We start from the raw sequence: 13,144 nt of genomic DNA, 5'->3' as shown, positions 1-13,144 counted from the left end.
ATAGCAACTTGCCCTTAATACCATACTGATCCAATTTGCACATTAGTCTTCCATGTGCAAGTGTCAAAATGTGCCACTGGACTGTGAAATGATGCTTAGATATGTTTTGGTATACGTGCACAAATGAAGTGAATAAATCACATTCAGGCTTCTCAATTTGAAACCACCTATATTTGCATATCAGTACGTATCTGCAAATATACTCATGTGCATCTGTATTGGTTATACCTTCAGCCTGATATACCTTCATCAGTATCACTGATAAATACAGAAAAGAACAATGGGCCCAACATCGAACCGTGGGGGACTCTACTAATAATATTAGTCCACGAAGAACAGCATCCACTGATTACCAATCTCTGTCTTCTACCACTCAACTACCCTTTTATCCATTGTAGCAACTTACCCTTAATACCATACTGCTCCAACTTGTACAGTAGTTTTGGATGCACAACAGTATCAAAAGCTTTCCTGAAATCCAAGTATATGATATCAAAATTGTTTTTTGCATCCAATTCCTTTGTAACGATATGATAGTATCCAATCAAATTTGTCAGACAAGGTTTTCCCTTAACAAACCCATGCTGTGTCTGAATCTTGTCTAGATGATCCTGAAATGCATCTTTGACCAGTGATTCCATTATTTTCCCCAGAACAGAAGTTAAACTAACTGGTCTGTAATTAATCGTGTCACCCTTAGATCCTCTTTGTGAATTGGGGAATTTCACCTGCCAGTGTGTATTCAACTGACAAATAAACCTGGAAAATTTTAAATCTGTGCAAATTAATTTTCCAAGTGTTCAATAACAAGCAACTTGCAAAATTTCACATTCTGTACCACTCATGTGAAATTGATGAAATTGAGCACGGAAAAGGAAATACATTTCTGGCATTTCCAAAGCTATTCTAATAGTGGTAAAAAGTTGATGCAATCTTTTGACTTCCAAATGAAGAGTCAGAATGTCAAAACAGCATGAAGTAATACTGCCTCCTTCCTTTACTCCAAATGAATAAAACTACTTGGTGAAGTCAAAAAAAAAAAAAAAAAAAAAAAAACCCTACTTTTTGTGCAACAGTGGTCTGGTTCTATAATATTATGTGCTCTGTAATCACATTCTGCACGGCATATATTACATGGAAATTGCAGGAAAAACTGTGGCACATCCTACTCAAGAGACAATGACAAAAGCATAATCCTCCTTTGGTGTGATGTGATCCCCTATAACTAGGGCTTACAATACTGAGATCCAAGGAGCCTGATCATTTTTTTTCCGATATTCAAATACCGGTACTGATACAAAAATACCAGTTTATTGATACTAATTTAAAAAAAGAATTGTTTATGATTTATCACATAAAGGTTATAAATCACCTTTATGTGATTTTATAACCACCAACCAAAAAATGATAAATATTTACAAAAGTATATTGCAGCAGAATTTGGCAAAGAAATTGTCAAGCAATTAGATTCCAAGACTCGTTGGAACAGTTTACTGTCCATGCTTGAAAGCTTTTTGAGTTGAGATATTGTGCGCAGAAAGCTTTAATTGATTTAGATTGAAGTATTAATTTCTGTGGGGATGCATTTAATTTATTATCCGTGGCTGTATCTACACTAATGACTATAAAGTTAGCGGTATATGCGCTATGCCGAAAAGAAGCAAATCTTTTAATTGCAGTAAAATGTATGATATAGGTATGCCATAAAATGTAAAATGAAAACTCTTGGCAACCAAAATTCTGAAATAGCTAGAGAATTGCATATGGCACTGAAACTCCGTATTTCACAGAGGCATACAAATTTATCATGGGTTCTTCAGTATTTGCAAAGCAGGACACAATATGATAGCAAATTATTTCCCAGACTCAGTAAAGATACTATAATGAAAATTATACTTCGCTTAATAAAACATCTTTCTCCTTCAGAAAATGATGAACAGAATTCAACCTTAGAAGACTAACATGGAACAGAACATCGGTGTTCCACAAATTCTTTCCAAAATAAGAAATTGCCCAACTCTAATGAGATTTTAAAAGATAAACTTGAGTCGGCAATTAATGAAATACTTTTAACTGTTCTTGCTAAAAAAAAGTTCAAAGCCTAGAAAATATTAAAAAGGAAATAACATTTTTCGAAAATGAGGGAATAAGAGGAATACACCTGCAACTCGTCTAAGACTACCACAGTACAATAGCATCATCCAGCACAAAATGCAAAAGGGCGTTTTCTGCCGCTAATCAAATATGTACCAAAATTAGATCCAGTTAAAACGATGACACTATTGATTGGTTATGTTTCTTAAGAGCTCACTTTATTCGGACAGGTATTATGGATGCTTAAACAAAACTAAAATTTGCAGTATCAATATGCATTTATTTTTGTTTTTTGAATAACTGTTTTTAATTTTGTCAGAATATTTATTATTGTAATAAAAGTTTGATTTAAAACATGAATTCAAGTAATTACTTGTTTTTTTTTTTCTTACTTTATTGCACCTAACTGACATCAAAATTTAGTGAGAAAAATGTTTGTTTTTGGAATACCGGTATTAATATCCCAGTGTCATAAATTAAAAATACCGAAATACCAGTATTAAGTATTTGACCAGTATTGTGAGCCCTACCTATAACCAACCATTGTGAAGTGCAGTTTTCGTTGCAATGCTGAGATTTGGGATGGGAAAATTATGCTTTTCCTGTAATTTATTCCTTATTTTTGAAGCCAAAGAGTCTATCACATGGCACAGAGAATAAGCAGTGTTCTCCCTAGGGACCTATCAAATGGGTGCACTGCCAGTGAATTTAACTGACCGCCTGGCTAAAATTTAAGCAATTCTTGCGGTACCATATAGTACTGCTCACTGATCTCGATCAATATTAATTCTAACATACTATGTGATCGAGGTCAATGTGACAAGAGCATATAATGTTAAATTATGCAATTAATTTTTGCTCTGGAGTCATATTTATTTTATTCTTTCTCGCTTAAGTCACATTTATAAACAGAAAATTTTATAATATTGCAAAGTATTACACTTTCCCACATGGCTACTTCATAATGCCACCCGGCTGAAAAATTTTCTGGGGAGAACACTGATAAGCATGGTAATGCACTAAATGAAATAGATATTTGTCAGTTAGAACCATACTGCATACCATAAACAAAGAATATTACAATGTTTCAATTAGAAAGTGACCACATTTAATACTTGCAGAAATGCGCTTTTCTAAGCTGCAGTATAAAAATTATATGCACAACTTGTCTGTATTTCACTAAGCAGGCTTTATTCTATTCTTTCTCTAAATTTGGTGTTTCAGTTCACAATAACTTTAACAGAAGTTAAAGTTAAAGTCAGAAATTAAAAACAGAAGTTTTTAATTTCTGAAATCTCATTCTTTATTTTATTTCCTTAAAATTAGGAAAATTACTCATACTTTCCAATCCAGTAATGATACAGAATCTTGTATTTATGCCTCTTAGTTCTGGAATTCTTTATAACAGTGAAAATTTCACCTTCATTCCTTTCACTACCCCTCTCAGACCCTTATAAACCTCAATCAGGTCCCTTTAGGGGGTTGCCAAGCTCTGCGGCCATATAATCAAAGTCTTTCCTCACACAGTTGCCCTTTTGCCGATCCCACTAGATGATTACCCACCTTTGGACCCTCAGAAACAACAGTGGTCAAGAAGCTCAATGTCTATTTTTAGATGAAGTCTCCATACCTGGACACAGTATTAAAAGTGTGGTCTTATCTACATATTTCATTCTCAATGTTTTTAACTTCTGGAGGTAAAGGAAATAACGAGTAAGTAGAATTTTATTTTACAAAAACTGTCATAATGCTTTGAGTTTAAATATACCCTGCATATGACCATTAGGTTCACAAGTACCCAACGTTCACTAGATGTTTTGTAAAATATTAAAACATTATGCAGTGGGATTATGACCTCATAAGCCAATTTATTATGACATCATAATTCCCAGATCACTCTTTCCTCTATTTTTAATTCAACTCTACCAAGTGTATAATTTATGGAGTTATTCCTAAGTGTAAGACCTTGAATTTTTCTGCATTAAAACATAGCTACCATTTTTCTGATCATTCTTGAAGCCTATTCAAGTCATCCCGAAAGAGATCTTCTTGGTGCGTGCTGATCATTAATGACTCTCTCAACTTTTACATGATCTGCAAATTTTGTCATAATGCACTACCCCTTTGTTGATATCATTTATGAAAATCAGAAACAGTGGTTTAAGAACCAATCCTTGTGGGGACACTTCTGACATTACACCAATCTGAAGAATATCCCTTAATTACAACCCTCTGCCTTCTGTCCTGCAGCTATCTTGCGATCCATCTCAGAATCCTGATAGTAATCTGAACATGTTCTATCTTATACAGTAACCTCTCATGAGGGATTGCATCAAATGCTTTGCTAAAATCCAAATAAACTATACTAAAATGGTTCCCTGCATCCAGCTCATGAGTAACTTTCATCTTCATAACAAACTGCAAGAGTCTAGTTACACACATCATTCACCATCTCATATCCAGTTCATGTACCATTTGTTCTGCTGAACTTTGTAAGGAAATGCTCTTAACAAATGAATTAACCCCAGACAGAAGTATATGAAATGTTTAACTCATGAAAGATTCAGACTTAACTTTTCCTAGCCAAGCAGGAGATTTATGTTGAACACAATATCTACATGCTAACTGTGACCTCTTTGTCTTTCCAAAGAAAGATAAAGAGGTCACAGTTCTTTCAAAATGCCCAAATTGAGCGTGTATACTTCCTATTGTATGAAATTTATCTAAGTATAACATGCATTTTTTATCCAGGTGTATCATGGATGTGATACACCTTGATAAAAAAAAGAAAAAAAAAGTGTTATCAACTTTCAGCGCACCTTATTTTGGTCAACTTTGTATTATTCTAAGATCACTGAACATCACTTAACAGCACAATGGTCTGTATGAATTTCTTCCTCAGGGATATGTCAATCTTATGTGTGGACTATGCAGCATGATTCTTCACTACACATTAACCTCTACAACTGCAACAAAATGCATTGCTTGCACTCGACACACCATGACAAGCATTGATTTAAATTGTATAGTGACAGCCGAATCATATAATGTGAAGAATTGAGTGGTCAAGGTATCTGTATCTCATACTATGTGGTATTCTTTCTAGTGTAAAATGATCCAAAGGCTATTCCCAGCCATTGAGTGGTCTTGTGATTTCCTGTTACAAAATATTTCCACTGCCAAGAAGTTCTAGGAGTCAATAATAGTTGGACAGCAGGCTTTGCATAAAAAATATTATTCTCTATCCTTTGCTACTGCACATCATTTCTAGAAGTTGACTTCAGAGGGCAGATGACCTACTTACTCTCTTATCTGAAGAACAGGCATTACTTACCTACATGGCATCTACTATCAAATCTTACTATCCGACCACCATCCATCCCATCTTATCTCTGAGTCAGCTGTTCTCTTATATACTTCTGAAATCAGTGCTGCCATGCAGCACTGATTTCAGAAGTATATAATTTGAATGTACTATATTCAGGGATTAGTTTATAATTTCATTACATACTACAGTAGAGGGTCATTTATGCGGAATAATTAATGTCAGACCTCTTCCAGATAGCAAAATTTTCTGGATAATTGAATGTAAGGTAAAATCAAATAAATTCTGTTATAATGCATTAAGGTAAAAGAAAAATACTTTAAATAGGTGAAAAAAAAACAAATTTATTTAATTAAAAAATAATAATAATAATTTATATAATAATTTATACATAAAAATTCGCACATTTACATATGTATATTCGGATAGGTATTTTACTGCAAATTTTATGTGGAAAAAAATTTTAAGTAATTTTTTAAAATAATGTTCGTCGTTTTTTGTTCTGTTTGTTGTGACTTTTTTTTTTTTTTTTTTGCTGCAAAATATTTCACATTCCTTAATAATATCAATTTCACTATACCACATTCTTCATGGTTTTCTGCCCATTTCAGTGCTGTTTCTTTTCATTGACATTTTACCATAAAAAACTGAGAAAAATAATAAACCACTTAGTTTCAGGCCGATATTATTCTTACCGAATCTGGAGCTAAACTAAACATAATATGAAATTAAGAGAACAAATATGTAATGGAAAATTTGGTTCACGGAGCGAACGACTAAACTATCACTCTTGGTTTCCGAATAAACCCATTAGTCCTAATCTGACATTTCGCCAGATATGCGACATAAAAAAACAGAAATACTCTCATAGCATAATAAACATTTGTCTCAAATACTACCATTAATAAAAAAAAAAAATAAAATAAAACAAAAATCAGCCTTTCATATTCCAGATAGCTGACTCCCAGATAACCGATGTTCTACTGTACTTACCCAAGAATTCATCCTCTAAGCCATGTACAAAAGCTCCACATGCTCCTGAACTCATGAGATTTATACTCTCTGCATCAATTTCTTCTTTTGGTGCATCATCTGCCCATTTCTGCCCGGTGGCCCATTCTCCACTTTCATAATTTTCTTTCTGACGTTCATGAGCTGAGCGTTTCTTCTAAGAGATAATAAATCACACAAGCAATAACTAAAATGCTGGTTTAAATTAAGCTCTTCATAGAAAAATTATTTTTATATATCAATTATATATAATTACAAGTTAAAAGACTGGTATATTTATCTTCATATACATATTTGGTGGAAAGTGACACTTTCTAATTCTGGCATACCATGCATTTTTACCATTGATCAAACAACTGTCATAAGTTTGTTTCTAAACATAATAAACATAATCTGTACATATTTCAGAAGTTATTTTATTTTTTATGAATGCCACTTATTACAGTATATAACAGTATTAACAATTATTTCATTTATATCACAACTGAATAAATAAACATTATCGTGAATATGAATGGTGTTTGGAAGAATCTGTGTCCTCAATTTGTCAACAGCTTTCAAGGATTCAGAGACATAGTCAGGAAGAGATCACTACATTCATTAATCTTGCTTGTCAACTGAACCTTGAGTGTGATACTGAAGGTATCAAAAATCTCCTTGATTCAGACGAAAGGTTGACAATCAAGGAGTTAATAGAGCTGGATGCCCAGGAGATTGTGGAACCACCAAAGCCCTTTATAAAGGAAAAGGATGACATTGATGAAGGAATGGCAGTATATTTTGCATACCTAGCAGCAACATCAGTCTGACGTTGCTGCTAGATATGCAAAAGTAAACAGATGGCCTGTCTTGTTACAGGACCATCTATGCTGTGCATTCAACTCTTAACAAATAAAAAATAAAAAGGCTCAATGACAACCAAAACTTTCTATATCCTCATCAGCTACTATGATGCATGTTGCATCACCCTCTACTTCATACAATATTAATAAATTATCTAGCCTAATAAACCATTACCCATTTATGTGCGCAAGCCAGCGCCAGCAAGTAAGGTATGTGGTGTTCATTTGAAAATTTTATACAGTATGATTTTCATTAGAATTTGATGTATTTCATATTTATGTTTTATGTAAAAATGCACTAACCATCATATTATCACCACCATTGTCTATTTGCATGATTTTATGCAATCCCCAACTTATATAAGATCAAACTTATGTATACGATTGGAGACACAACCTCACATAAATCACAGAGTCTGTATATTAAATACAGATAGTGTGGATAATGTATATTTCCTATCCTTAATTCAGTACCATCTTAAATACTTCCTGAAACCTCTAAGTTTGGTGATGAAAACAACTTATATAATTCCTTTTTTAAACAACAAAGAATCCTAAATTTATATGTATTTATAAGACAAACATTACTCACTCTCAAATTAGACATTAACTTCTTGTCCAAAGTTTGTTCCAAAAAGTTCAAGCTGACATGAGTGATATTGCCCTGCAAATACCAATAAAAATATATATTTTAATAAAAGTTGCATACAGCCTATATAGTGATAAATGATAGAAAGTAAAGACAGCAATAATATTTGTGCACCTATTGATTAGGAATGGAAAGCAAGTAATGGTGAAAAAAGCTTATGTATGTGACACATAAGATTTTTTTAAACAAAAATTTCACAGCAAAACCTTAATGAGAAAATTTAAAACAAATTATGCTATTCTGTACAAGGTTTTTAAAATTAGTTCACTTATTAATAAGTGAACTAATTTTAAAAACCTTGTACAGAATACAAGAAAAAAAAAATACTTGTAAAAAATACAGAATACTTGTAAAAAAAAAAAAAAATCCTTTCAATATTCTGATAAAGTCACCTCTATTTTTTATTCTGATAAAAACTAAAAATCTCAGTTGTTCTGATAAAAAAAAAAAAAAATCGAAGTTGTAAAATAATATTCCAAAAATTCATAATAGTTGAAAAGTAAAAGTCTGGAATTCATAGCTAAAAACTTACACTTATTTTTGGGCCAAGCTGTAAATCAGAACAAATCTCAAAATTTAATCTGTTTATTCTATGTACATAAACTAACCTCAACACAATCAAAAAACAAATAAAAATGTGCACCTATTTATAAACAAAAATGAATTGTTGATGCCAATTAATAGCCCAGAGTTTAATTAGTGTGCCAACAGAATCGAGCAGTTCATTTCAATTGCCTTTACTTTTACACCACTCATGTATTAACTGCATAACAATGACTGCCTATATGCATTATGATACAGCACTTGGGGTACCAGTGAATGCTTATACATGTCAACACAATGAAAGTTAAAACCTCATTGTATCTGTTTACAGGGCAGCTGATGTACCAGTGTCAAGTTAACAAGGGTCACGTATTTTATGTGGTAACGTTCAGGATATGTGCAATGGGTAACAACATCCATTATCCAATATAACAACCACTATAAACCGATATTAAATATAAAACATTAAGTGACAATGGCTAAAATTTTACATCAGCAGGCACTTTGTGTAGCTATGTGTTTGTGAAATAAAATGACACCTGTCCACTTTGTAATGTTATTCTTCATATTTAACATTAAAAAATAAATAAATAAAATATATAATTCAAGCATAGGGTGCTATGCTGCTCTCCCATGCTTGACATAATGACCATCCTTCACATATGTGTTTGAGTTGACCAAGATTCAAGTCCATGTAACTGGTAAATATGGTTAATGACTGTATTCATTGTCAAAATGATTAGTTGTAAACATTTGTGATCTAGTAGTCATGCTGGAGTATAAACAACATTTCACTTTCATATTGTTATAACAGCTGTCACAGATGGCTCCTTCAACAAATAACATCTGTGGCATAATATTGTGATAACAATAGTTTAACCACCACACCAAGCATCCATTCTACTGCTCTTTGTCGAAAGTTTCATTAATACTTTGCAAAATGTAGGTCACCAGGCAAAACATATGATTGCATTTGGCCTCACCCCATAAGAGAGAATTGTAGATGAATGAAATCATTAAAATACTATGACATAATGAATATTTTAAATGTCAGTGTTTGGTACTGGGATTTACACAGCACTCTGTAAGTTTCTTAAATTAAGGAAAAAACTGCATATATTGACTAACTATAATGAAACAGAAAAAATGAAACAATCTAGCTATAATAAATATACAGAAATATGTATATTTATTTAAATAAGACTTTTTTTAAAAAACTGGATTTAATAGTGTCATTGGAATTCCAAATTTCTTTGTGAGAATCAAGAGAAATTTTATTGTGCATATACAGAAGGTACTAACAATCTAATAATCCTTGACTAAACTGAGGCAAACTATGATTTTAACTAAGACTAATGCCAGATAAAATATATAAAATCAAATTGATAAAATATACATAAACTGCAAAAAATTTTGAGGAAAAGCACGTTCTCTTCTTCAGTGACTTGTTCAATATTCAATGTCTAACTTTCCTTATATTTGATACAGCAAATTACCAAGCCTATACCAAACTTTCTTTAGAACTTAAAAATAATGATTTAAAAGAGTTAGCAATACAGTACTGCAGCAAGATAGTGCTCCATTTGCTCACTTCAGAAACATCATTATCCATGAGTCAACCTCAAATTACTAACATCGTTTTTCATCAAAGAACATCACCAAAAAGCATACCTTTTATTCATCAAAAACTGAAAGGTACCATTGTGACTGGTTTCAGAGCTCATTGTCTGCTCAATTAGCCTTTGCCAAACAGTGAACAATATACTGAATCTAAATGAGCAGCAAAGAGAGCACAGAAGAAATCTTATAATTGTAAATGTTGAACCATAACCCCATTCCTTTACTTAATTGCTACAACCAAGGGACCAATACAGCTCAGTACTAGATGGTAACATTCATGTAATTTTTGTAATGTTTACAATCAAAAGTTTTTCTTCCACATGGTGCATGGCTGCTCATTTAGATTTGATATTTTGTTCACCATTTGGATCAAGATTGCTAACTGAGACCACTTACTCTCTGATGAGGAGCCAGTGAACTCTGAAATTGGTCATAGCACTGCCACAGAATTTTAAAAGATTAATGGGTTCACTTCACTGGTGATACTATTCGATTAAAAATAATATTGGTAGAGTAAACCCTTTAAAATATGGCAGCAGCAGAGATTGACAGGTGCTCGATTTTAAAAATTTTCAGATTTTAAGAGATATACCTAGTGGTTGGGCAGCAGTTTTGAAGAAACACATTTCAATAAATATTAAAGCACTGACAACTAAACTTATTTTATATATGTAAACATTTATAATGATTAAAGGGTTGCAAATACATATAACAATTTCAATTTTTTAAATTGTAAACAAATAACAATAAACATCACATGACATTTTTATTTTAATAATGTACACTGTGCAGAAATTCAATTAATTTCTCACACGACATAAATCACTAAGTTTTGTTCCTGCTGCCATTATCATGGCATGTAGTTGGTGAGTTTCATGGCTATTTATTAATAGTAGCAAAAACCTTTTTTGTGTGATATTAAATCTATTGTTTGCACATGTCAATAAGTCACTCTTCATGGAAAAGATTACTATAGATTTAATGAAGCATAAATTTTTAGAGCTGTACTCGCACTGGATGTTTTTCATTCTTTCTTCACACTCAGCTGTTTGACCAACCACATAGCTGTAGTTTAAAGCAGTTTTGCAGCACTAAGTAACAAGGTTTATTGGATATGAAAAACACTAAAACACTTTTCGCATAGATTCTTAAGGACAAATGCTACCATTAATATGAGATTGTCAGATTGCTTTCTTAATGTTTCCATGTTGTAAACTGATATTTTTTTTTTTTTTTTTTTTTTTGTGAAAAATAGATTTCACAGTTTCCTGTAATTCTGGATTAACTCATGGATAACAATGTCTTTTCTAAAGTGAGCAGAAGCCCAAGCCTGTTGCTACCACATTCTTTAATATTACTAACCAAGTAAAACTTCAATATACATTTTCCCCAACTTAATGCACTTTGTGGGTACCCAATAGAATAAAATCTTTTCAATAAGCTTACCAAAAGTGAGGCTGCCATAACACGAACATTCATTGATAGGTCATTCATCATATTGCATATCCTAGCAAAAGCATCATCTGCAAGTCTGATCTTCTCAGCACTGGTTCCTACAGAAATGAAGCTGAAATAACATATTATTCTTAATTCTATTGTGAGCATTTCTCTCTTCTAGCTCTTAAATTCTTTTAGTGTAGTCTTAAAACAGGACATTTTTAAGTAATATATCAGTAATCCTATTAAACTTATAGTGTAATAAGATTAGTCTATAATTATGATTAATTTATGATCATATGATTATAATAATAATCATTTTAATATTTATTTATTGTTGTAGATAAAGACTGTTTTAAAGATGTAATCTTGTCTAATTGCATTTCCAATTGTAGTTCATCATATTGTTGTTTGTCTGGTGGAAGAGTGAATATGTTTGAGGATGAACTTTTTTCATAACTGAAACTGATTTCAGTCACACAGACATCTATTCATTTCAATTTCATAACATGAACATTCCAAAAAAAAAAAATAATAATCCAGTTGACATGAGTCAACTGGATTATTTTCTCTGTGATGACGTAATAGCTTCATTACTTGTCACTTGTTTGGAAGAGGTTGGAAGTATAAGTTCCCCACATACAAGTTTTATAAAAAGGGTGTTTCTTCACTAGGAGTTGTAGTTAACATGTCTCAGGTGTATGTAAAAGGGTTTCCCTTTGACATACATGCTAACAATGATCTTTAACCACTGTGGCATGGACTGTCAGAGGCTTGCTCTGCCACCAACCCAAATTTCATCAATGCTGCGAATGGTGATGGATTCATAGCTCAGACAGCACTTTCAATTTCATTCTCATAAATGTTCAGTTGGATTGAAATCCAGGGAGTTAGCTGGCCAAGAAAAAGTGAAATCTTCTAAATGTTCAGAAGGATAAGAACTGGCAGGATCTCCAGGGAATTCTTGTTCTTCATAATAGTATCATGGGTTTGTCACTTGTCTGGGTAGAGTTCAAATCTCATCAGAAACTGGACGAATACTTAAAGGCCTCTTCAGTTGAGGCTGTATTTAGCTCATCTCAGGCAGAAGGAGTATGGTTCCTCTTGCATGAGTTATCCTGGCTTTTTTTTTTAATGTGCATAACATGCAAGTTCTCTTGGGTAGCATAGCAGTTATGACTGCTGTCCTTCCACACCATGTAAAAACTTGGTGTGGACAGCATGGATTGAATTGAGTCAAAGTAGGAAGCAATAGATGGGAGAGGAGAATCAAGGAATTTTTCATTCCTTCATCCTGAAAGTTTTGCTGCTCCCTTCCTTAACAAAAGGACAGTACTTTCAAACATTTTTTGCAGGATTGCAGAAAATGTACACCACACACAACCATAATTTTTTTGGGGATTTCCATTAGTTTCTTGCAATTAGTTCAAAGAAAATGGATGATTCTTTGTATTATTGTTATACATGTCTATGTGACTGATTATTTCCAATACATCTGTACAGTCACATCTGAAAGGAAGTCAATCAAACATGTCCATTAATTTTTTACAGAGCATTTTATAAATGTTTAAAGTTATATTCTATACTACACTTAGTTTTAAAATTAAAACATTGATACCTTAC

General features: G+C 32.5%; 1 protein-coding gene across 2 annotated transcripts in view; it reads right to left on the bottom strand.

Annotated features, from left to right (window-relative positions):
• Positions 1-13,144, bottom strand: part of IntS4 (integrator complex subunit 4) — a 97,986-nt gene that overhangs the window by 55,307 nt on the left and 29,535 nt on the right. For both annotated transcript variants that reach the window (XM_090385799.1, XM_090385793.1), the window contains 3 exons: positions 11,531-11,651; positions 7,865-7,936; positions 6,413-6,587 (listed from right to left, as the gene is read on the bottom strand). In XM_090385799.1, the coding sequence (XP_090241925.1) occupies positions 6,413-6,587; positions 7,865-7,936; positions 11,531-11,651 (368 nt within the window). The remainder of the gene's footprint in view (positions 1-6,412; positions 6,588-7,864; positions 7,937-11,530; positions 11,652-13,144) is intronic.

This window comes from Mastigoproctus giganteus, chromosome 1 (genome assembly GCF_048544385.1).
Source record: "Mastigoproctus giganteus isolate SK-2022 chromosome 1, ASM4854438v1, whole genome shotgun sequence".
Taxonomy (NCBI): domain Eukaryota; kingdom Metazoa; phylum Arthropoda; class Arachnida; order Uropygi; family Thelyphonidae; genus Mastigoproctus; species Mastigoproctus giganteus.
The sequence above is the reverse complement of the archived record's forward strand: the minus strand, read 5'-3'. Positions and strand labels throughout refer to the sequence as shown.